At 45.2% G+C, this 25,431-nt stretch overlaps 2 protein-coding genes and 1 long non-coding RNA gene across 6 annotated transcripts; 2 read left to right on the top strand and 1 right to left on the bottom strand.

The window, feature by feature from the left end:
* Positions 1 to 230: 230 nt before the first annotated feature.
* Positions 231 to 9,873, top strand: prrc1 (proline-rich coiled-coil 1). 3 transcript variants are annotated; one of them, XR_009676281.1, is made up of 10 exons: positions 344 to 478; positions 1,046 to 1,181; positions 2,060 to 2,473; positions 2,608 to 2,753; positions 2,939 to 3,041; positions 4,131 to 4,294; positions 6,986 to 7,089; positions 7,457 to 7,559; positions 7,677 to 8,773; positions 8,835 to 9,873. XR_009676281.1 is itself a non-coding variant. In XM_061060994.1 (9 exons), the coding sequence occupies exons 2-9, from the start codon at positions 1,085 to 1,087 to the stop codon at positions 7,884 to 7,886; spliced, it is 1,341 nt and encodes a 446-aa protein (XP_060916977.1). In that variant the 5' UTR covers positions 231 to 309; positions 1,046 to 1,084; the 3' UTR covers positions 7,887 to 9,873. The 3 variants fall into 3 exon arrangements, 2 of the variants coding, with proteins under 2 accessions (XP_060916977.1, XP_060916976.1); XM_061060994.1 differs by lacking the exon at positions 344 to 478 and adding an exon at positions 231 to 309 and having other exon boundaries at positions 7,677 to 9,873; XM_061060993.1 differs by having other exon boundaries at positions 7,677 to 9,873.
* Positions 4,612 to 5,154, bottom strand: LOC132991961 (uncharacterized). 2 transcript variants are annotated; one of them, XR_009676283.1, is made up of 3 exons: positions 5,050 to 5,154; positions 4,784 to 4,870; positions 4,612 to 4,699 (listed from the first exon to the last, which is right to left on the bottom strand). It is a non-coding gene; the product is annotated as an uncharacterized LOC132991961 (long non-coding RNA). The 2 variants fall into 2 exon arrangements; XR_009676282.1 differs by having other exon boundaries at positions 4,803 to 4,870.
* Positions 9,874 to 14,612: 4,739 nt separating the features above from the next.
* Positions 14,613 to 19,353, top strand: LOC132992550 (cortexin-3). The gene is made up of 2 exons (XM_061061932.1): positions 14,613 to 14,826; positions 18,928 to 19,353. The coding sequence occupies exon 2, from the start codon at positions 18,970 to 18,972 to the stop codon at positions 19,351 to 19,353; it is 384 nt and encodes a 127-aa protein (XP_060917915.1). The 5' UTR covers positions 14,613 to 14,826; positions 18,928 to 18,969.
* The last annotated feature ends 6,078 nt before the right edge of the window (positions 19,354 to 25,431 follow it).

Raw genomic sequence — 25,431 nt, 5'->3', positions numbered from 1 at the left:
CGGGAGGGGGTCTCCATAGCAACAGGCCAACTCCACACCATCAGGATTAGATTAGCTCAATAAAACATCGAACAATCACAGCAGCTAGTATCACAAAACGCCAAATATTATCATTTTATTAAGTTATCATTAATTTGTTTATTGAATTTGTGTTTCTATGGTGACTGATGATGAATTGTGTAACTTTAACGGTCTGTCCGGTCTCTCCCGGTAATGGGAGGAGTGAGTGACGACAGTTGAGCAGACGTGGCAACAGATGACGTCATCAAAGAGCGTCGGTGGTCTGTCCAGAGCTAGTCCAGCTAGCAGGTGAGTAGCGATGCTATGTTTATTCTCATTATGAACGCAGGGACTTTTATTATTCCCGGTCAGATGCATATTCTGAAAGATGAGATGAAGAAGAAGATGTCACTTTTTTAATATTCACGTTTTAGTTGGTCTCGAGCTCGGTGTGTTTGTACACGTGTACAGGACTCAGGTGAGCTAACCTCACCTCAAACTAGAACATTTGAACGTAATAAAGAAGCGTGAATGAAAGCTGTGTTTATTAGAGTCACATGTCGAGTTTAAGGTTTCATTCATACAGAACTGTGAGTGAAAGAAGCGAGCAGTGATAATCAGTCTGTTGTTTGTTTATGAAAGGATCAGTCAGTGAGATGTGTAGTGAGTGAAATGATAAAGTGACCTCACTATATGATCAGACATTAAGGAAACATGTTATGTTGAAGTGCTGGCTTCTCTGACAACAATGCAGCAGCCAGTATGTCCTCCTTCTAACTTTAGATTCTGGTCCTGAATGCTCTGGATTTGTTTGGACCAGAGAAGGTAGACGGTTTTAAAGCCAGTGGTTTTGAGAAGTGTTGAACATTTTGACATTTCCTCCGGGCTGGATTGACCTGCTGTGGAGGATTGAATAATCTCTAACCCCCCGCTGAACCTCTTCTTCCCCTTCATCTTCAGCTGTTTTGACAGATAACGTGATGAAACAGAAAAGCATTCGCCTGCAGCACATCCTGATTGATCTTAATATGTTTTTCTTTTTCAGATTTGTTCTGGGTTAAAGTGAAGAAATAAATCCAGGAAGATGATGGAAGAGAGTGGAATTGAGACTACGCCTCCTGGGAGCCCTTCACCTCCTCCCTCTGAGGGTGCTGCAGTCAGCAGCCCCCCCATGTCCGCAGGTAGGAAAGGAGATCAGGACTCTATGACGTCAAGACACTTCAGTCAGTACCCTGTGAGGTCAGGACTCTGTGAGGTCAGGACTCTGTGAGGTCAGGACTCTGTGAGGTCAGGACTCTATGAGGTCAGGACTCTGTGAGATCAGGACTCTATGAGGTCAGGACTCTGTGAGATCAGGACTCTGTGAGGTCAGGACTCTATAATGTCCGGACTTTATGAGGTCAGGACTCGGTGAGGTCAGGACTCTATAATGTCCGGACTCTATGAGGTCAGGACTCGGAGAGGTCAGGACTCTATAATGTCCGGACTTTATGAGGTCAGGACTCTATAATGTCCAGACTTTATGAGGTCAGGACTCTATAATGTCCGGACTTTATGAGGTCAGGACTCTATAATGTCCGGACTCTGAGGTCAGGACTCTATAATGTCCGGACTCTATAATGTCCGGACTCTATGAGGTCAGGACTCTATGAGGTCAGGACTCTGTGAGGTTAGGACTCGGTGAGGTCAGGACTCTATAATGTCCGGACTCTATGAGGTCAGGACTCTATAATGTCCGGACTCTATAATGTCCGGACTTTGAGGTCAGGACTCTATAATGTCCGGACTCTGAGGTCAGGACTCTATAATGTCCGGACTCTATGAGGTCAGGACTCTATAATGTCCGGACTCTATGAGGTCAGGACTCTATGATGTCAGGACTCTGTGAGGTCAGGACTCGGTGAGGTGAGGACTCCATGAGGTCAGGTCTCTGTGGGGTCAGGACTCTTCAGTCAGGTCTCTGTGGGGTCAGGACTATTTGAGGTCAGGAAAGTTCTACACAAGCTCAAGTCCCTTTACCATTTCTGTTTATTTAAAATGGTTTTTTTTTCTGTTTCAGGTCTGTCCAGTCCTCCATCCCTCCCTGTCACCAGCTCCATCTCCTCCTCCGCCTCCCCCGCCATGCCCTCCCTCCCCCCTGGCCCCTCCCTCTCAGCATTCAGCAGCCCTCTCCCCCCTGGCCCCTCCCTCTCAGCATTCAGCAGCCCTCCCCTCTCCCACTTCCCCCCTCCCTCCTCACTCTCCTCCCCGTTCACCAGCAGCTCTCCTTTTCCCGCCTCCCCCTCTGTGCCTCCTCTGGCCTCCTCCTTCGGACCTCCTCCCCTCATGGCCACCGGCATGTCGCCCCCCCCTGTGGGCCAGATGATGTCGGGCTTCTCCATGAGTGCAGGATATGACATCACACGGGGGCACGCTGGGCGGACCCCACAGACGCCGCTGATGCCGACGTTCTCCAGTCCGACCGCCATGCCAGGTAAGAAAGACCGGTCTCCTTCTGTAGCTCACTTTAGTCAGAGGGACGGGCTCAAGTGGTTTAAACCTGTTTTTAAATGTATGTATGAACACTCCCCCTCTGACCCTCCTAACCTGTCTCATCATATCTTCCAGGTGTTGTTTCAAACCCCCTCGTTCAGCAGCCTGTCATGACAGGAGGGATAGAAGCTGGATCTCCCATCACGTTCCCAGAGGAGCAGGAAGATCCCCGAGCATCTGCAGACGCCAACGCAGGAGGAGGAATCTGGGGCTTCTTCAAGGTGACGCACCAACAGAGAAAAAAAACACTTTATTTCTGAAGCTTTAAAACACCTTCATTACATATTTAATAACTCAATGAGCCGCCACCTGCTACAGTCTTTCTCTCCATTGATTTATAAAGTGGTGGCTGCAGCTTTATTGACCCAGTAGCTAACTTTAGCACGCTTCCTGTCTCTTCTCTCAGGGGGTCGCAGGTAACCACGTCGTGAAGTCGGTCCTGGACAAAACCAAACACTCAGTGGAGTCCATGATCACCACGCTGGACCCCGGCATGGCCCCCTACATGCGTGAGTCAGACTGCAGTAGATTGGGAGATTGATGTTGTTTTGCATTATCCTGCTTTATGTCTCACTACATCACAACGATCGTGTGTGTGTGTGTGTGTGTGTGTGTGTGTGTGTGTTGTGTGTTGTGTGTGTGTGTGTGTGTGTGTGTGTGTGTGTGTGTGTGTGTGTGTGTGTGTGTGTGTGTGTGTGTGTGTGTGTGTGTGTGTGTGTGTGTCCATCATGAGTGTATATGTACAGAGTGGTGCATGTAGTTGAGAGAGAGGAAGGTACAGATGTAGCGTAGACTGATGCCTTGAAGGGACTCAAATCCCTTCAAGGCATCAGTATGGGGGATCGCAGGGTTCCATCTGTTAGAACACCAGAAAGTTTTTAACACTGTAGATGTTACTTCCTGCTTTCTGAAGCATTCAAACTATACACTTTGAATATTAGGGCAAAGCCTGAGAGCTGAGGAGGGTTTTAAACCTCCTGACAAACCGTTACACCGCGCCCACCTGTCAATCAGGTCAGCTACACGCCTTATTGTGAATAACTCTTATCCTTCATCAAATCAAAACTGATGAGTCATCAAAACATTCACCTCCCGTACAGTGTGTGTCGATCGAGACATGAGCTAATCAGACCTGTTTGTTTTTTTGAACCAGGCTGTAAACATGTTAATCTCTGCTGTAAAAACAGACTTTTTAGAATGGGTGTGTATGTGACTTCCTGTGCTGCTGCAGCCAGCCTCTAGTGGACACTCGAGGAACTGCAGGATTTTTACATTCAACTAAATTTATCTTAGTTATTAGTACGACTAGACAAACACCTGCATGTGAGGCGTCTAAGCTGTTTTATGGCTTTGACTCTGCTTGACTCTCCACATAAATAAAAATAAGTTCAGCAAGGACTCCAAGAGAGAGCGAAACCACCTGAGAAATGACGTGCTCAACGAGTTCAGGCACAGCGCAGTGCTCTGAAAATGGAGCACAGTCAAGAGACAGATTTGGGTTTTTTGAGACGGTAAAAGTGGGGGGGGGGTCCAAATGAATGATTGTATAAAATGGGTCCGACGTCTGAGGTTAAAGTGTCTGTGCTGTTTCTCTGCAGGGTCCGGAGGAGACGTGGACATCGTGGTGACCTCAGATAAAGAGATGATCGTAGCGGCGGTCAGAGACGCCTTCCAGGAGGTGTTTGGGATGGCCATGGTGACCGGAGAGCCCGGTCAGTCCAACATCGCCCCCCAGCCTGTGGGATACGCCGCCGGAGTCAAGGTCAGTTCACCGCCGCTTCTCTTACAGGATCTTTACATTTACTCTATCAAAGTCACAGGCGGAGAAGAAGGTCTGTAGACAAACTTTTACAAAACATCAAACTTCTGTTTCATACTCCTCCGCCTCGGTTACGCTCACGTATGTGTATGCCCGCAAGCTAACAGGAAGTGCATTCATTCCTTTGGGAATCTCTGTGATATACGATGTAATATTTTGGACTGGAAGAATGTGCGCAAAGTACGTGAAAAAATTGAATTTGTGCCGTGGATTTCCGAGAGAACGTATAGCGTCTGCCAGCTTAGCTAACAGGCAGCTAAGGAGCTAACAGGCTGCTTACGAGCTAACAGACTGCTAAGGAGCTAACAGGCTGCTAAGGAGCTTACAGGCAGCTAACGAGCTAACAGGCTGCTTACGAGCTAACAGGCAGCTAATGAGCTAACAGGCTGCTTACGAGCTAACAGACTGCTATGGAGCCAACAGGTTGCTAACGAGCTAACGGGCAGCTAACGAGCTAACAGGCAGCTAACGAGCTTACAGGCAGCTAACGAGCTAACAGACTGCTTACGAGCTAACAGGCTGCTTACGAGCTAACAGGCAGCTAAGGAGCTAACAGGCAGCTAATGAGCTAACAGGCTGCTTACGAGCTAACAGGCAGCTAATGAGCTAACAGGCTGCTTACGAGCTAACAGACTGCTAAGGAGCCAACAGGTTGCTAACGAGCTAACGGGCAGCTAACGAGCTAACAGGCAGCTAACGAGCTAGCGCTTACAGTGAGCTAACTTTGCTAAAACAGACAACATTAGCCTTGCTGGCTACAAGTAGCATCTAGCAGGTGTCTATCGGGCGGTAAGGAAATGCACTTCCTTACATTGGACACTAGGAGGCATCATCCGTGTAAAAGGATTTGCGGACAGCAGTCACGTACGCAAGTGGAAACGAGGCGTGAAGATCTGAACAAAAGATTGAGAACGTCTTCAGTGTAATGCTAGCTCATTTACCCGTGCATTACAAGTTAAATGGCTCGCCATCACGTCAGTAAACGAGAGAATGTCAGACTGATGTTTGGATTTTGAAGGCAGTGGTTTCTGGTGGAGTCGTTTGGAAACTGTGAGTGCAGACCAGCGGGGGGGGGGGGGGTCGGGGGGGTTGTGCTTCAGCACGGTATGGAGTGTCTTTGCCCATGTGCGTGCGCCCTAAGGCTCAGTTTGTTTGCAGGGAGGGTGTTGTGCCTCCCTGTGTCTCTGTCACAGCAGCACTGCGGTTATATGAAGCAGAATCAGGGGGTAAAGTAAAAAAAAAAGACCCCTCGCTCTGTTTGTCCTCAGGAGTCGTCCCTCCTGACGCAGCTGCTGTGTGCGGAGCTTTCACAGGCGAGGGGAAGTTTCTGGAACATTTAGTGGACAATGAGAAACACAAAGGATGAGATTTATGCCTCATTCAGATGTTTTTTTACAGGAGAGGAAGCTTCAAGGACGACCGCTTGGACAATATATGACTTGTTAATTTCCTCACTCCAGACAAAGAAGAGCCGAACAGACACCTCAATAAAAAGAGTTTCACCCAGATAGGTGTGTGTCTGAATACTGAACACCTTTAATGTGTGTATTATCAGAAAGCAGGTAGTTTGTTTTTATGTCAAATAATCTGCATCAAATGATCATTAAGAACTGGAAACTACAGCGCTCCTCTCTGAATAAGAGACACATGAATCCTGTGAACCAGACACGCCTTGTGATTTAAATATTCTCTAACGGTCCTTCGGGTTTAAACTGACCTGAGAGGTTCCAGACTCATGTTATGAATTGTTTCTGGGATGCCACTAAGACGAATGATCAGACGTCCTCTCCTTCAGGATGAAAGCTGTACGCAGACAAAGCCTTCTTCATGATCTCCCTCCTGATAGGACCGAATCAGAGACACACCCACAACTGCGGACAATCTCAGCGCCCAGACGATATATGCCTCTGGTAACGACAGCAGATTTCTCTGGTTGAACTCAGCGGTATGGGCTACAAAGAAAGGGAACGTTTCCTTGTGATTTACTCGCTTTATTCACACACGGCCATGTGGGGCCCCTGTACCTCTCTTGCTGCATTCAGGTGCTGCTCAGGTGGTCCAAGTTTCCGAGTTTGGAAGTCGTTCTTTCGACTTCGGTGTGTTCACGTGATTTCAGTTCGGAAAGTCGGAATGTCAGCACAAAAAACAGCGTTGATGGTACGAAGAAGAAGATCAGTGAAATGTCACTGTTAAAAGTTATATTTGAGCAAAAAGTTGATGTGCAATACCTGAATTAATTAAAAGTACGTTAACAAAACATATTTTGCCCCTCGTGATGACGATTCTGACGTCAAGTCGGGAAGTCAGGCACCTCATTTTTTTTCTGAGTTTGTTGTTCCGACTTGAGCAAAATGTTCATGTGCATTCTACAACTCGGAAACTCGTTTTTCCGATTTGTACGTCACCACATGAATGCAGCATCTGTCTGCTCAGTATCAACAGACATTATGATGCTAACTAGATGCTAAATTAGCATTCTGATACATCTGCAAGTCATGACTGAGTTTCTCCTTTCTTCAAAACGTGTCTGAAGGAGAACCTTCCCTGAGTTAGTGATTTCTATTTCAGTCACGTACAAGCTGAGTGTGTGTTTTATACGTGTGTGTGTGTGTGTGTGTGTGTGTGTGTGTTCAGGGGGCTCAGGAGCGCATTGACAGCCTGCGTCGGGCCGGTGTGATCCACGAGAAGCAGCCGGTGGTCTCTCTGGAAAACTTCATCGCTGAGCTGTTTCCTGACAAGTAAGAAGAAAAACAAAACAAAACTGAGAGACACCAGAACTCTCACACACACACACACACACACACACACACACACACACACACACACACACACACACACACACACACACACACACACACACACACACACACACAACCCAAACTCCTTTCCTTCTATTTTTAACAGAGTTTATTTTTCTAAAACTCCATGTTTACTAAGCCTTAGGGAGGTTTCACATCAAGGACCCGGGCCTGGATCCGGGTCCATGTGACTCCAAAGTCCGGTTCATGTCTCTTGTCCATCTATAGTGGGTATTGATAGATGTTTAGAAAGGCGTGTGTAGGGTGTGCACATCATTTTACAGACTCTGTTTTCTCCTCCCTGCAGGTGGTTCGATTTGGGCTGTCTGATCCTGGAGGACCCGGGTCACAACATCCGCATCGAGGTCTTCACTCAGGCGACTCCTGTGGCTCTGGATCACATCCAACAGGTACAAACTGGTACAGGTGACACATTTAGACCCAGTCCACCTGCTGTGGGGGACATGTTTGAATTCAGAAGATGAAGATTTCTCCTCACACTCTCTTGTAAACCCCCCTCCCTTCAGGCCCAGTCCTTGACCCCCCCTGATTACAGCCTGCGCTGGTCGGGTCTGATCGTGACGGTGGGCGAGGTTTTGGAGCGCTGCGTTCCCAACATCAACAGGACGGACTGGCACCAGGCGATGACGGGGATGAGCCAGCGTTACATGATCCAGAGCGCCGCCAAAGCTCTCGCCGGTCTCTACAAACAGCAGCTGCCCCCCAGGACTATGTGAGGCTGACGGTCCCAGTTTGTGTCTCATACTGGGAGGAGGAGGAACCAGCTGATTGGACAGTGAGGTTTTCTCGTAGCTCCTCATCCGTCCTCTGAAAAACCAAACAAGCGACTAAGATCCAACGAGTCGGCAGGATTTCACTGAGAGACCAGTCAGCCGATCGTCCTCGTTTAAAGATTATTACTCATCATGGACATTAATCTGAAAAACCTTAACACACGTGTGGAAACATTTTGTTCTCTTTCGTTGCTCAGACGTCTTGGCTTGTGTCCCGGTTGTTTTCTGTGAACTGGAAGCTGCACAGATTCCCTCCCACCTTTTCACAAAATGAAGAAGTTCTGGAAAATAAAAGATACCTGAACGTATTTTAATCTGCATAAAATTCAAATTGTGGAAGAGCCGGAAAGCACCAGACAAAGAAATACACAAAATGTTGGCCGTTCTTTATTCCTCTGAATTGATATTCTTTTTTATTTCGCCGTCTTTAACTTCAGATTGAAGAGTCTCCCGATGCTGACGGTAGTGTTGTAGTACATGAAATTAGTCTTGGACTCAAGAGCGTTCTCCAGACCACTTTTTGAAGGTCTGGTCTTGTAATCAAAAGCATTTTGACTCGGTCTTGTCTCGGTATCAGACTGGGCGGACTCTGGATTTTAAATCAAGACCACCACTGATCGGCTATTTCTCCACGTCATTACTGTGATTAGAAGAGAATGAACGTCAAGAGATTCATAATTTGCGTTTTATCCTCCGGTTTTCAAAGACTGACACGCCCACTGCACACAAGATGATGATTTTTCTGTGATATTTATGGTCTTGGTCTTGGTCTTGACTCGGTCTCGATCCCTAAATGTCTTGGTCTCGGTCTTGGAGCACTCTGGTTTCGGGTATGTCTTGGTCTCGGTTACTGTGGTCTTGACTACAACACTACCTGACGGCGAGAAGAAGCCATGCAGTGTGTGAGTTTATAAACACACAGCTATAAGGCTTCATGGTTAATCAGATATTTAATGAATCTTTACAATTTCAAAAAATCTGTTTGTGAGACAGAAGAAAGATTGAAAGAACACTTTTCAAACACAGAGCAGCTCAAAGTTAAAATAACAACATTAAGTTTAAACATTAAAGTCAGGGTTGGTAATTTCCTCCAGATCCACTTTTTAAGATTCTGGTTAAAATTATCTTTAGATCCTGACAGAAATTAATAACTCATGTTCTCTGAAAAGGGAACAAAGAAAATCCATCATCTGTATCAGTTGTAAGTCTGTGAAAACTTCAACCAATGTCTGCCACGAGGTACCAATCTGATGAACCAATCACAAGCCTCCCTGTCTCCCTGCTTGCTCTCTACCTCTTGCGTGCACTAGAATGCTACTTTCAAAATCATGCTAGTTTTCAAAAATGACCAACCCTGCCTTTAATGCTGAACCTTTGAAACCAAACAAAAAAAAAACCTTTATAAATAATTAACCAGATAAAATAACGCTCCACTCCTCGCCTAGTTGCTTTAATTATTGCTATACTGTGTGTGTTTTTTTTTTTTAAGTATGCAGGCCACATTCAACCTTTATAAAGACTGAAGTTGTGCATCATCCCGCACATTCAGGTTACGTTAAATCTTTAAACCATTGACTCAGTTTGCAGCTGGGACACAGTCCAGACCGTCAGTGGATCACATGAGATTTTATTATTTTGTATTTTAGTTTAAAAAAAGAAATCATTGCTTCACGTTTGTTGATTCCTGTTTGTTTTATTACTAAATGATTGCCAACTTTTTCTCTTTTTTTTAAACTCGCAGCTTTGAGTTCATGTAGCAGGATGCTAACAGTAGCTTGTTGTTTATGTTTGATTGGAAGGAACTTTTTCTGTTGTTTAGTCTCCTTTAAATGTGCCTTTTTACACAAATAAAATAAATCACTGTCTAATGCTGCTTTCTATCAAGGACACAGAGTTTTGTTTTTGCCAATAAAGGTGAGTCTTTGTCGTACTTCTGTATTTAAAGTTCCAATCAGTGAGATGTGTAGTGAGTGAAACGATAAAGTGAGTTTACTATATGATCAGACATTAAGGAAACATGTTATGTTGAAGTGCTGACTTCTCTGACAACAATGCAGCAGCCAGTATGTCCTCCTTCTAACTTTAGATTCTGGTCCTGAATGATCTGGATTTGTTTGGACCAGAGAAGGTAGGCGCTTTTAAGACACCCCCACACGGCCGTTTTGGACACCCCTCGGTTTGTCAGATATGAGAGCAGTTATCAGGTCAACAGGTGTTGCAGTGATGGAAGCGGGCAAGAGAAGTGGTTCAGATAGAAGTGATTGTACTCGACCTAAAAAGCCTCTGCATGTTTCTAATAAGCTCCACGAGCAGAAACGTGCTCAAACTAGGATCAATATTGGAGATGATTTTGAAAAATGGAGAGAGGTTAGAACACAGAAAGGTTTACAGACCCATGCAGAGCTGGATAAACACTGATTACATCTGAACACACTGCCCGCCTATTCAGCGTTCTCTCTGCGCTGCACTCTTCTGCTCTCGCTGCAGGTCCGTTTAGCTTCAGCTCCAGTTAGGAAGTCGATGAGTAAAAAATCTTGTCTGCTGAGCTTTCAATTAAAGCGGAGGAAGGGTATATGGTATTTCACATTAATGATTCATGTTGCCCGGGGGCGGAAATCCTTTCTTACCTCTCTCGCTCTCTCTCGTGTGTGTGTGTGTGTGTGTGTGTGTGTGTGTGTGTGTGTGTGTGTGTGTGTGTGTGTGTGTGTGTGTGTGTGTGTGTGTGTGTGTGTGTGTGTGTGTGTGTGTGTGTGTGTGTGTGTGTGTGTGTGTGTGTGTGTGTGTGTGTGTGTGTGTGTGTGTGTGTGTGTGTGTGTGTGTGTGTGTGTGTGTGTGTGAGAGTCTGACTCAACTTGGCACTGAGAACAAGGTGTGTGTGTGTGTGTAGGCAGACTCTGTACCTGTGAGGCTTCAGACTCATCACCTGCTCTTCTTTAGATTCCTCCTCGCTGTGGGCCGTCGTTTCCCCTGAAGGTTCATGTAGCGGCTGATTACAGTGAAGAGGAGTGCAGAAATCGATGTGTGGAGCATTAATTATTCAGCTCTGTGCTTTTTATCAAAATCAGAGAAAAGTGAAGAGAGTCTGAACAGCCAACAGCCGGTTTGTTACTAAAGTTGGTGACTCGTTCATGCTCCCCAGAGGATCATCACTGATCCTGCAGAGACTTCTAGGGCTTTCACATTTCAGGAAAAACTCCTGAAGTTTTTGGGCTGAGCTGCATGTGTGAACTCAAACACCCAGAGTTTCTCCTCCAGCCTCCTCGTATTTATTCTGCAGAAAGTCAGAGTGAGCTGATGTGAGAATGCAGCAGGATGTAATCAGCAGCACTCTCCTCGAGGTGGTATGTAAAGGTTAAGAAAGGTTAAGGAGAAGAAAACTGTATGAAACATCGTTACATCACAACGTCTCCCTGGTCTGTTCCTGAGCCTCGTCTTCCTCTCAGCTGAAAACAGTTTCTCTTTTGAATTAATATTCCTCCTGTGTCCACCCTCTAATCCACAGATTATTCACTTCCCATGTTTCTTACTTTTAATAATCCTCCAGAAGAATCCCCGGACATTTTCTGCAGAGTTAAATATCTCGATGCAGAGCTTCGTTAAGGCCTGAGGCTGACAGCTGAACTCTGCAGCGTGAGCGTGTTGTTTCTTTTCTTAAAGCTGAACTAACACTCGACTCTTTGATCGCTGACATCTTTGAACTCAACAACAACAACAACAGCAGCAGCAGAGGTGTTCCCTGTGCAAACAGTCTGATCTGAGCTCGTCATTAAAATGACGTCTGCACCTGCTGGAGTTTTACAAGTCAAATCTAGGGGTGTTCCTCGCTGACTGATTTCCATCCTGCTCGCTGTTTTAGTGCTCATTCTCATACTGTGTCACATCATGCACTCCTCCTGCATGCTCACTCGTTTTCCTGTAATCATCACCTGGTCAAATCTGTCTAAGAGCACTGCTCCACTCCCTCATCGTTAGCTAATCATATCAATCAATCATACTGCTGCTGTCTTTTTGAAATATGGCTTCCTCTACCTCCAGTTCATTCATGCCATCGTATACCTGCGACCCTCCGCCTTGTTTCATCACCTTCTTCAGCTAACGCCTCCACCACCAGCGTCTGGACTCCCTGTAGAGTTCAACCGAGGAGTGTAAAGGCAAGAAGATGTTCAGAAAACAGAAAAAATTGAGCACAGTCTGTCTGCAGGTAAACGATGTCATTTGTTTTGCTGGGAGTGGCTAAAGTTAGCAATGCTAGCACCGCCAGCCTTTAGTCCTTCCTGGAGGTTAGGCCAGATACCCACTCGAAGATTTGGGGCTGATTTGAGGTTTGTCGCAACCGATTAATTGTCCAAATAATCCTCAAGTGTGTGGAGTCAATACGATTATTTTAATGCTACCGATCGGGTCAGAGCCTCCTCGATCTGGAATCCTAAATATAGAACATGTTTGATATTTATGATTCCAGATCAGACTGCCGCCGACCCGCAGCAGCCAATGAGAGCGAGCAGACTGGGAAGCGTCACCAACTGGATGTTGGGACACTTTAAAATCTCACAAACATGACAGCGAACAAAATCACAACTGAGCCCCGAGCAGAGTGGAATACTAAAGAAGAAGAGAAGGAGAAGAGCAGCTTGTGGAGTTACGGCGACAACACAAGTATCGTTGTAACGTCTCATGAAGACAAACCACACGGCCAGCTGACCACGTCCATCGCCCTCCATGTTTGTTTATCCTCCGAAGTTACGTTTGATCGCGTGAGTTTCTGTGAGATCTCGAGTCTGGCTGAATCATCTAGTGTGTGCGTTCAGAGGATTATGATGTTAAAAATCTGTTGGGACTGTCCTCATGTCTGTGGTCTCACACGTTTTTAAGAAAATCGGTAAAGATTTGAAAACCGTCTAGTTTGTACAGCGCCTTAACGTCCACGTGTCCGTGTTAAATGTGGTTACACATCGCTCAGGTCGATATCCCAGTTTCCTTGTATTTGGGTCATTACTGTCACCTCTGTGTGCGTGTTGTTCCCCTCTGTGACTGCAGACAGCACACACACACACACACACACACACTGTGGTTGGGTGTGTGATGCATCAAAAAGTCGATGTGAAGGTCTTTGTGGGGACTGTATAACCCGTCTGTACGCTGCAGGTCAATTCCGTTCACAGTCTGCAGCACGCTCCTCGTCCTCTCACACTTCAGAGCATCGTGTTCAGACTCGGTATAGAAGGGACAGTGAGGACGAGTTTTAGATAGAGGGGTCGGTGTTCACCACATGGTGGACTCAGGATGTTCGTAGGGCAGGGGTGAAAGTAATAAAAAGGGCACCAGCTCAATACGCACAAAAGGTCGCACCCTGGAGGACACTTCATCATGTTTTATCGACCACAGGGGGCGACCACGAGGGCACCTTTCCTGAGGTTCTTTTTTTTTTTTTTAAGATTTATTTTTGGGGCTTTTTGTGCCTTTAATGGAGAGATAGGACAGTGGATAGAGTCGCAAATCAGGGAGAGAGAGAGTGGGGGAATGACGAGCCTGGACGAGCCACTAACAACTGCGCCACTAGCGCCCCCCCCCCCCCCCCCCCCCGCATTTCTTTTTTATTTTCGAACATTAGTGCATAAATGTTGACCTCTCTATTCTATTTAGTGTCCCGTTCATAGACTCTGAATGAACATCAGGACCATGAAACTTTGCTTAGTACTGTTCTTTGGACCAGGCTGTAAACATGTTTATTTCTGCTGTTAAGTTGGACACTTTAACATGGGTCTCTATGGGGTTAGACTCACATTTGGTACAGCCCCAAGTGGCCACTAGAGATACTGCAGTTTTTTTTTTTTAAATTTCACTAGGGCTGAATATTTTATCCTTAGGGTGCACTCACACTCGGTTACCTCTTGTAGCCTGTATAACGTCGTAATAAAACACATGCATGGCTTTTCATTATCATGAAGCGTTCTAAAGTTTACAAGACAGGCAGGCTCAGAAATAAAATGGACGTGTGGTTGAGTCGACGTCAGCACATCAGATAACATGACCGGTACTTTACTGACTTTATGGCTTATTTTGAGTCATTTTACAGACTTAACACGCCGGGATTTCTCGATAATGGAGGCGGGAATCGATTATACTTCAGGTCCACGTTGAGTACCCGTGCTTCTGCTCGTGCATGAGTAACTGTACCGTGCAGCACACCTCTTCCAACCATGCCAGGGTCAAGGGTTATACTAGTGTGGAGCACTCACACTAGTCAAATGAACTGGACTTTGAGGGTGAAGGGTGCTTATAGGCCTTGTGAGTGCGCCCTCAGGGGTCCGGCCTTGGTTTTATGTCAGCAGCTACCCTGAAACGTGCTCACCTGTAATGTCATTATAGCCAAGAAAAAAGGCTACAAGCAAGAAAGGAAAGTTTATATGAAGTATAAGAAACAATTTTGGGCAGAAATTGTGTTTGAATTAATGCTGCTTCAATATTTGTTTTAATCTCCAATTGTTTCTTTATAGTCTGTCTTGCTGCTGCATCACTGTGTGTGTGTGTGTGTGTGTGTGTGAGGACGGGGTCTGATGAGGCAGATCTGCTGTGATTTGGACTGAACAGATCCTGAACCTGGTCCGCCCCTTCCTCCCCCGCGGAGGCAGCAAGCAGCTGATCGGCACACAGGCTGCAGAGCCTCAGTCTGGGATGGCACGCTGTCGGGTACCACACGGATCGTCCTCCTCTTCCTCCTCTCCCTCCTCTTCCTCCTCTTCTTACTCTTCTTACTCAGCGGGGCTTCATGTCGCATCCTGAGCGGGCTGTGGGGCGGACTGGGGGTAGAATGGGCCGAACCCCCCGGTCCCCACTCTGACTCTGGACATGGATCATCCGACTCCCCCGCGCACACACAAAGGTATCCTCATGATGTGTTCCCTCACGGAGCTGCAGATGCATGAGTGTGTGTGAGTGTGTGTGAGTGTGTGTTCTGTGTTTGTGCAGGTACGCATGTGTTGCAAGCATGTGTGTGTGTGTGTGTGTGTGTGTGTGTGTGTGTGTGTGTGTGTGTGTGCAGTCAGGTGCTCCTCTGCGGATGTGTTAGTGATGATGAAGATGATGATGGTGATGAAGGCTCTGCACTTGTTGAGTGATTTGGGTTAAATACTTTAACAACGAGCCAGCTTCTGCACACCTGTCGTCTTTCTGTCCCGTCATGTGTGGATGAAGATGAATGAGGATGTTGGAGATAAAAAAAAAAAAAAAAAAAAGGTTGCAGCGTCCTTGCTGCTCTGATTGATTCCTGCAGCCAACTTTGTCTCCCGTTGTGTCCTGATGTCTCCGGCGTGATTTTGCGTTTTATTGTGCAGCACTGAACGGAGCTCTGGCATCATTTATCTTTCAACAAAATATAAAGAACATCTTTTGAAGCAGCTCTTATGTAGTTCTGTATCGTCTCTGCAGGACGGTAGAATTGTTATTCATTTTTATATGCTCAAAAATGTGTTTAAAAATCCTGCATCAGGAGGACAGCACGTTGAAAGTGTGCACCTTATTTAAAGTCACGAGCTGCTAAGACAGACTGAAATAAACCATGAGATGTAAATAGGAGGTTCTGAGAGAGTTATCAGTTATATTCAGAATAATGAATATGTGCTGGTAGTATGAAGTAGTTTAAAGACTGTTTCTATAAATGTTTAACATATTTAAATTGATAATGCTGCTAGATTGAGCAGCGTCCTGTTAATGACAGAAGGCGGAGACAAGATGGTTCATTAGCTAAAGTTTATCAGCAAGCACTCAATTTTCCTTTTACATATTTTTAATGCTTTTTAAAAACTTGTGAAGATGATGACAACCAGTGGGGGAAGTAAACTCAAAAAAAGAGTTTTGTGTTAAAAACAGGATGTCAGGAGCGTCTGCTTGTTTCTCTGATAATTTAAAGGTCACATATTCTCCTCCTCTTCAACCAGTTTAAATAAGTCTCAGACCTCCTCAAAACATGTGTGTGAAGTTTCTTGTTCTAAATCCACTCTGATCCTGTATTTGATCATGCCTATAAACCCCTCTATTTCAGCCCTGCTCAGAACAGGCTGTTTCTGTGTCTGTAGCTTTAAATATGTAAATGAGCTGTGTCTGACCACGCCCCCTATCTCGAAGGGCTTGGGTGACTGGGGCTTTCTCGCTCCATGTCCTATTGTTTACGGTGAGAAGGCAGACTCAGAGGGCAGAACAAACACCTAGCTGTGGGAGTGTCACCCACCTGGGGGAGGGGTTACTGCCCTTTGTGATGTCATGAAGGGAAAATCTCCAAACGGCCTGTTTGAGCACACATTTTCTGAAAAGTGGAGCAGGCAGAAGACGGAGAGGATGGACTTTTCTCATCATTGGGGGGTTTGTAGAGAGACTAGAGACACATATTAGAGTTAGAGGAACATGGTGAAGAGGGTTATGTAGGCTATAACATGTGACCTTTAAATCCAGATGATGGATGACAGAAACCTTCTTGACCAATGAAAAATCAAATATATTTATTTTATTTTAATACGAACAACCAAAGCACGACACAAGGGCATGGTTTTCTGAAATCGTTAGTGTCAAGAGGGTAAGTCAACTGAGAATTAGACCAATGACCAATTAGTCATTGTCCTCCTGACTTCCTCTTACGTCAGGTGATTCTGGAAACAATTTTGAGAAACCTTGACAGTCCAAACACATACTCGTTAGGTTAACTGGTGACTCTAAATTGTCCGTAGGTGTGAATGTGAGAGTGGCTGGTTGTCTGTCTCTATAGGTCAGCCCTGTGATTGACAGGTGAACAGTCCAGGATGTAACCCCGCCTCTCAACCAATGACAGCTGGGATTGGTTCCAGCCCCCCACAACAATGGCTGGATGGTTTTCCATTTTTTTTCCAGAAGAATCATGGAGGACTAACAAAGAGGCATTTAGTCTGGAGATTAAAAGAGTCTCAGACACAACCTGGACCTCAAGCAGGAACATATTGATATTCATGTCCCGACCCTCTGAGTCTGAACATGACCTGTTTGACAGATCTCGACCCGTCTGGACTTTTGTTTGTTTCCCGTCTAGGAAAAAGTTGTCTGACATTTGCGTGCCATGCATGAATAAATCTTGTTGTTATGATTCTCACTGGAGGCTCGAAGCGGCGCCTCAGAGAGTCTTCATGTCTTAAACCACTGATGCTGAACTCTGTCCCCTCTGCTTCAATTAAACTTTCTGCTGAGACAAACAGATATATATATATTCATTTGACATTTCACTGGAGTTCAAAAAAGTAACAACTCTGAAGCTCATTTTTATTCCGACTGGAGCTCATTTGTTCCGGCCTTCAGGTGAGATGAAGACGGCGTCCTTCAGGGAAAACAACCTCTGAATTAAAAAGCAGCTGCAGCGAGCGGGAGGGTCAGACGAGGAAGAGATGAGACATTTAGTTGGATGAAGGAGATTGAAATATTATTCTAGGAGGGGAAAGTGCTGAAATGTGTGTTTCAATGATGCCTATTTTAAACTTGTACTGTCCTGCTCTGAAGCGTGTGAAAAAGACATTTTCTGATTCAAGCCTCACAAACACAAGAAGACCGGGAAACGACTGAATTCTGACAACTGTTCCCTATTTGTTTTGGATTTGTGGGGTTTTCTCGAATGTTGTAAGATCTTGGAGAACGACAAGAAACTGTGCAGAATCCCAGGGCAAGCTAATGCTACCTCTAAAAATAAACTGGCTTCTAACTCACTTCCCGAACTCTTCATGCTTCACTCTCTCTCCTACTGTTGCTCGTGTTGTGTTCCTTTTCGTCTCACAGAAGAGGCGGCTGCTTTCTTTTCTGCAGCACGCCTTCAGATCTGTGATGCAGTCTGAAGACGAGTCTCTGCGTGCGTCCTGTTTACATTTCAGTGCTTCAACCTGTCAGGCTCTCATTTCTCAATCTGAATTCCTCCAAACTGACAGACGAAGCTTCTGTGTCAGATTTTTCTCACTCAGTTTCATATGCAGAGCTCGAAGGATTGCGCTCATAAAAACACACACACACAGAGTTTTTTTTTTCAGATTTGTTGACTTGAGAAAATAAAATCAGCCGAGTGCATCATCTCCTGCACATGAACCTGTCAGGCAACACACTGTCTAACTTTCAGTCAACCTAACGACAGGCTGAGAGCTGGAGCTGAGGCGGGTTTTAAACCTCCTGACAAACCGTTACACTGCGCCCACCTGTCAATCAGGTCAGCTACAAGCCTTATTGTGAATAACTCTTATCCTTCATCAAATCAAAACTGATGAGTCATCAAAACATTCACCCCCCCGTACAGTGTGTGTCCATCGAGACATGAGCTAATCAGACCTATTTGTTTTTTTGAACCAGGCTGTAAACATGTTAATCTCTGCTGTAAAAACAGACTTTTTAGAATGGGTGTGTATGTGACTTCCTGTGCTTCTGCAGCCAGCCTCTAGTGGACACTCGAGGAACTGCACGATTGTACAACTCCCTGTCTTATTGAAATGGACTCCATGTCGAGTTTCCTCTCTGATAAAACGCTGGCTGAGGATCAGTGAAGCGTTTGTGTGATGAGAGAGAAACACTCTGAGGCCTGAGGCTACAGTTTAAAAATCAAAGAGTTCATTTATTAAAGAAAGCACTCAGATATGAGGAGTACAAACAGATTACTTCACGTTATTGTCATTTATAAACGGTCCGTCTGAGCAGGAGGGCGAGTAGAAGTTTGCAGATTTCTTCATGTTAGCAGGTAATGTTAGCTATAAGGATTCTGTTTCATCTTATCTAATGCAAGCTAGAACAGGTTTTCTTTGAGGTAAAGAATGAATAAGAGAACAGCTGGTGCTGCAAACAGGAAATCCTGTGTAGACCAGATCCAGACTGGCCTGAGTGGTCCCTACAGGCTGGGTCCTTTGGAGGACGCTCTGAGTTGAGACGCCGCTTTACAGGACTTTACCTGTGATTCTGTCTGTTAAGACCTGTCCTCTGTCTTCTGTCCCTGCAGACAATGAGGTCCATCTGAAGGGGCCGGGCCGATGTGAAGACGATGCCACAGCGCCCCCTGTGGGAGCTGCAGAGCTGCTGTCCTGCCCCCTCCTCTCTCTGCTCTTCCTGGATGATGGAGGGAGAGCCCTTCACCTCTGCCCTCTCCTCTCTGCTGTACTCTGCCGGGGGACACTTCGTCGCCCTCTCCTCCTCCTCCTCCTCTTCGTCCGCGTCCTCCTCCTCGTCGGATTCGGCCATCGCTGCCATGTCCCTGGAGCAGAAGACAACTTTCGCCTTGGTCTTCTTCCTCTTTGTGTTCCTCCTCATCCTCATCGTGCGGTGTTTCCGTATCCTGCTGGACCCGTACAGGAGCATGCCCACCTCCACCTGGGCTGACGGCCTGGACGGGCTGGAGAAGGGCCAGTTTGACTACACCCTGGCTTAGAGTGATGCAGATAAACCCACACTCATCCAAGAACACTGCCGACTTATTCATCAACACACAATTTAATACGAGCAGTGTGTTATAATGGAAGCAGCAGGAGGCAGAACGCCGGTCTGTGTGCAGCTTCATGTCACGCTGCCTTCATGGTGTTTTATTCTCACTAACTGAGCAGATTTTTAAAAAAGCCTAAAGTGAGACTCTAAATCTAATCCACATGCACCAAGAGGATTTCTCTCTGGCCTCCATGACTGTGATTAAGCGTACGCTGCCATCTTGATACTAACACGACCTGTTCAATGACGCGCACATGCAGAGAACCTGTACCTTACCTGTACTATCTGCTGATTGGATGGTTGGTTTGCGGTGCGTTCAGGCCAACTATATCAGCTGGAAATGTCAGCAACACGTTTTTTTCTACAGAGTACAAACTGTAGAGGAATGAAGCCCGAGTGAGGGAAGTTCCCCACCTGCTCGTAAACGTTGTGATATTACAGGTGTCACAGATGACGCTCGATATCTTTAGGGGTGAACGCTGCATTCAGGAACCCAGCAGATTATTTGAAATGAAAGAGAACCAGACTTTAACAAGGAGGTGCAGCGAGTCGGTAACAGTAGACGTCACTGCCATCCAGAGTAAAGTGTTATCTTTCTCCAGTCTTCCATGATGAATCTTTAGCTCAATTCTAAGAGTGTGTTGTCGTCTTCTAGTTAGCAGGAGTCCAAGTTAAGGCAGCCATCTTTAAAGTAAGAACATCTGCTCAGATTACTGTTGGTCACCTCCTCCTTCCTTCCTATAAACTTTCAACTTTCAACTTTATCAACCCTAAGGGGACGTTTTCTTTGCAGCAAAACTGTGAAACGTACATAGAATCAGTAACAACAAACATTAACATACATATATATATATACATACAAGAATAGGAGATAACTGAGATAACTTGCGTTTTATGATGTCTTGAGTGACTCTAGCGTTCTGTCTCCTCTCATCACCTAAAATCTGATTCTAACCGTTTTCACACATGAAAATATCTAGAAAAGTTCAGGCAGGCTGCCTCTGAAATATGCCCGAATTGCTTGTTCACACATGCACCTCACAGCGCAAGACTGTTCCTCTCGGACGAGGGGGAGGCGTCTCAGGACGCGAGACATGACGTAAAAATAAGATGAGAATTTTTGCCTTCATATGAATCTTATAAGTAGTTCAACATTCATATCAACAAAGAAGCTAGGAAGAACAAGAACGGGTGAAAAGGAAACTTAATGAATTCTCTCAAATGATTAAACATTTTTTAATTGCGATTAATCAGATTTTCAATCTCATCTTTGAAATTTTTATAATTTTGCGTTTTAGAAATAAAAACTGTTAGGCTTTTATTTTGAATTTTTGTTCTGTTTTAAGCTGAGAGTACTTTACGTCCTGTGTGCTTTTATTTTGAAATAAAGTAAGGCCCTTCCTGTAGATGGAAGGTTATGACATGAAGTTAAGCACAGAAACAGGAAGTGGTTAGGGATCCCAAACTGAGGTCAAACAGTGTGTGATGTCATCAGGTCAATGTGTGATGTCATAAGGTCAATGTGTGATGTCATAAGGTGGATATTACTTTGGACTCGTCAGCTGAGCTGTCTGAGAGTTTGTTAAAGTGAAATGAGACATTCAAAGATACAGCAGTGTCCTTCTTTTACATCACTGAGACTACAGGGAGACACTGAGGACGACTATCTACAGTGAGCCTGAAGGGACAAATTAACATCAAGTTATGAATTCCTTTCAGACTTTACTTAATCATGAACTCGTTAATGCCGACAGCTCTGATGATGACGCAGTTTCATAACGTGCACAGAGATCCCCGTGGTCGTGTGCATACTGTCTATGGTAAGTGTCTGCAGTCTTATTATTAGTTAAAACAAAATAAGACGCACCTCTTCAGCGCGTTTCTGTGTTCAGAGCGAGCGACGCGTTTACGATGTATTCCAGATCATAAGGAGGTTTGATACCCAGCCCGAGGGTCCATCACTCTTAGAATGATTCAAACGCTTTGAAAGAATGATGACGGACACATTCACCTGAAAACCTCTGGTGGAGCTGAACACACTTCTTACTGATGTGAGGATCAAACCTTCTCTTTGCACATTTGCAGAGTTTCCTGCCGCTCACACTCAAATGGAGACCGACGACCTTTGGGCCTGTGGCTGAACAGGGTAGCCATTTTCTTTTTGTCACAGCCTTCAGTGTGTCTCTGAGCACTCTGTTAGAAACAACTGTGAAGTGAAAAGCTGCCAAAACTTCACGCTTAGAGAGCGATTTAACTCAAGAGGCCTCGTCCTCATGTAGGCGGGTATTTTTGAAAACTGAGCTTTTTCTGAGCTTTTGACCTTTCGTACGCAAAAGGCGTTTTAGGTCACTGTGAACGCACCTTTAGTAAAACTCCTTCCAGGGTGAAGATGTTCAGAAACTCTTTTTAAGGTGTTTCTGAGTTTAGTTCTTGTAACGTCACACTGTGCGCCGGTTTCTCCTCCGTGTGACGTCATCGTGCGACGCTGTCTCTTTAGTCTACATGAGATTAGTGCGATGGCAGACGTAGCTAAACTAGCGCTGGTGCTAACGTTGCTAACTGGACTTTTTACATGCTCACACATACACACACAGTTACTCTCCCACTATGTTGACGAGCAGAGACGCCTCAATGGACAACGGAGGTCACTGCTGCTTCATACAGCAACAAAAAAATCTGCCTCTAACGTAGGCGGTTTTGAAAGAGAGTTGGTGGGACAACTTTGTGAATGAAACGGTCATTGCAGACGAATGGCAAGAAAACTTAACTTGCTCATGACAGCTGTAACGGTGCGTTTGATGTGGACGAACATCGTTTTGAGAGCTGAGCGTGTGTGGACGTTTATTTTGTTTTTATTGCAAATAAAGTTATTTTCATTATAACAGAAAAATAAACTAGACTGCCCGAACGTTTGTAAAAACTAAATCCTGCCACATGAAATACAGCGACCAACAAACTAGAGAGATCGAGATCATGACCCATTGGGAGGTAAAGAAAGGTTTATGCACACATTCTAAAAACTGAGCCGCAGTCTCAGTGTCTCAGTTAGGATATAAATTAGAAACATGAACATGAACAAATTGTGTGAAGTTTGGCCGGGAGGGAATAAGTGAGGTAGTCAGGTTTTGTATTCAGCCGAAAAACTGCCAAAGCCACCGCCCCATTCCCCCCCCCCCCCCTCCAAAACACAAACACGAGCCCTGAATTACTGATGGTTCAGAACGGGTCCACCCTCATTCAGTGCATAAATATCAGATCAGTCATGTTGCATTCAGGTAAAACTGGAAATATAAACTCATTCTCTGCAACAGCAAATAACAATAGTTAAAGTAACTCCGTCAGTTTCAGCAGAGTCCTCCACACTACGGTGCGTCGTGCATGCTCGGGCTCTTACTACGGGATTTCCTTCATGATTGAAATAGAGCTCAGCAAAAGTTCAAGCAGGAAGCTTAGCCCCTCCCTCTCTTCCACTCCCTCCGTCCCCCTGTTTTGGTGATCAGCTGATTCTGGGCGTTTACTCTTTAAGTAATAACCCAACCAGATTCTGCCACACACTCTCTCCACCAATCATCCTGCCGCGGTCAGATTTTAAAATCTGTTCTCTCTCCTCCGCAGTCAGTCAGTCTTTTCAGTGCGATCGCTGCGACCCTCCTGTTCCCCTCCATTCCAGCTCAGCAGAGTTCAGATGCAGCTTCAGAAGTTTGGAGATTCTCCCTTCATGACATCACAAAGGGCAGTAACCCCTCCCCCAGGTGGGTGACACTCCCACAGCTAGGTGTTTGTTCTGTCCTCTGAGTCTGCCTTCTCACCGTAAACAATAGGACATGGAGCGAGAAAGCCAGAGCCACCCAAGCCCTTCCAGAGAGGGGGCGTGGTCAGACACAGCTCATTTATATATTTAAAGGTACAGACACAGAAACAGCCTGTTCTGAGCAGGGCTGAAATAGAGGGGTTTATAGACATGATCAAATACAGGATCAGAGTGGATTTAGAACAAGAAACTTCACACACATGTTTTGAGGAGCTCTGAGACATATTTAAACTGCTTGAAGAGGAGGAGGATATGTCACCTTTAAGATGTGAGAGGGTGCAAATTGAAAACCATCTCCACCTTCACGCTTCTTTCCTGCATTAGAGATGAAATTAAAACCTGCATGCACATGAATAATTCTACATTCTGCTTTGAGCCCCTTTGACATGAATGCTACTGAGCATATGTGCCCTGATGTTAGCACGGGCTGCATCTTTAATTAGCTTATTCTTGTTTTTTACCCATGATGCACTGCAGTAACCGCATAGCCAGGTCTGCAGTAAGGTTCTTTGCGGGCGGATGTTTTCTTGACCTACAAAGTTTTCTCCTGGAATCAGCGTTAAATCTGGTATACTGTGATCATCTGCAGGATTGCTGTGCATCTGTTGTTATGGAAACACTGATATCCTCCACATCCTGTTCTTCCCACACTTTGTAGAAAAAGACCAGGAACTGTTTGAAAATCTAAAGAAGAGCTTCATGTTTGTACATTAGCAGGGCCATGGCTGAACTGTGTGAGCGAGCTGCTGTTCACTGTGTCGGTGTCTGCTTCAACAGCTGGACATTTAGAAAAACAAAAACACCATCCAGGTTGTGTTACAGCGAATAAATTATTTCCAAATCAGTGCTTCAGTCTCTCTGGTATTTTTAAGGGAGTTTTAACATGATATGATACGATGCGACATGCTATGAAACCAAACTAAACGACTACACCATTTTATTTTTTATGTATCTTTTATTTTAGCAGGGACGACCCACTGAGACTGAGGTCTCTTTTCCAAAAGGTGCCCTGCAAATACAAATAACAGAAGAAATATAAACACAGTGAAAAGTAAAAACATAGGCATGTAATACAGGTTTATACTTGCCAGTCCATTTCAATGAGTTCACTTTTTCAAACTGTTTCATTTCCTTCTCTAAGGCTTGAAAAGTCTATAGACGGGAGAGTCGTCAGGTAAGGAGGGACGCGACCACTGACTGTCCTGCATGTACATAAACAAATACTGGGCGGCGTTCTCCGTTGACCCAACGAGGGTCAGCCTGCAGATTGATACAGGTCACCATTAGATGAGGTTTAATCTTTGATTCTTTGATTTTTGGGCCTTTTTGCCTTTATTAGACGGGACAGATGAAAAGAGACAGGAAGTGATGAGAGGAGAGAGATGGGGTGACGCTCAGCAAAGGGCAGAGGTCGGATTTGAACCCAAGGCCCTGCGAAGAGGACTTCAGCCTCCGTACATTGGAACATAACCGCTAGGCCTGATTTGACATTTTTAAGATGTGTTTTGGGCTGCGTTCTTCGTCGACCCAACGAGGGCCGGCCTTCAGATCGATACGATAGGTCATGGGGTCACCTTCAATCGTTCAGTCACCGTTTACAGAAGTGAAACATTTCAATGAGCTCAAAAAGACTTTCACATAACGAATGATTTCACCTTTCTAAGATGTGTTTTGAGCTTCTGAACTCTAAAATAAATCAAATTCAAACAAAAGTTCTGTTGGTGAGAGGAGAATGATCCCAGCTCTGATAACAGCCATCGATCAACTGGTGGAGAGAAACATTTTAAATCAATCAGTGCAGCTTCTTTCAGAGAAATGACGACCCCTATTTTGTCCCTGATGAGATTAAGTCCCTGCTCACTCCCGACTCTCACTGAGCTGCGAGTCGCTGAGAGGACCGTTTAAAGTTTGTTCATCACTGAGAGATGATGGATCTGCAGCCTGCCGACGTTTGGTATGTACATTTATTCTCTGAAGAGGGATGATATCTCTGAAGTGTCTACTCATGTTAAATGATCTTTTCTGTGGTTTCATGTAGTCTCTATATATCAACATGTTGAAGAGGGTCAGGCTGCTTTTCAGACGATTTAAGGCAACAATTCAAAAAGAAAATTCTCCTCGTCTTCTGATGTGTGAATGAAAGAATAAACAACCTTCACGTCTTAAAATGCAGAATCATGAACTGTTAAAAATCCTTTTAAACATGTAAAGATG

This window comes from Labrus mixtus, chromosome 17 (assembly GCF_963584025.1).
Source record: "Labrus mixtus chromosome 17, fLabMix1.1, whole genome shotgun sequence".
In the NCBI taxonomy this organism is placed as follows: domain Eukaryota; kingdom Metazoa; phylum Chordata; class Actinopteri; order Labriformes; family Labridae; genus Labrus; species Labrus mixtus.
The sequence above is the reverse complement of the archived record's forward strand: the minus strand, read 5'-3'. Positions and strand labels throughout refer to the sequence as shown.

Coding starts and splice junctions, on each gene's coding strand:
- prrc1 (XM_061060994.1), top strand. CDS start 1,085: ATGATGGAAGAGAGTGGAATTGAGACTACGCCTCCTGGGAGCCCTTCA. Junction 1,182..2,059: donor CAGCCCCCCCATGTCCGCAG/GTAGGAAAGGAG, acceptor TTTCTGTTTCAG/GTCTGTCCAGTCCTCCATCC. Junction 4,295..6,985: donor GATACGCCGCCGGAGTCAAG/GTCAGTTCACCG, acceptor GTGTGTGTTCAG/GGGGCTCAGGAGCGCATTGA.
- LOC132992550 (XM_061061932.1), top strand. CDS start 18,970: ATGCCACAGCGCCCCCTGTGGGAGCTGCAGAGCTGCTGTCCTGCCCCC.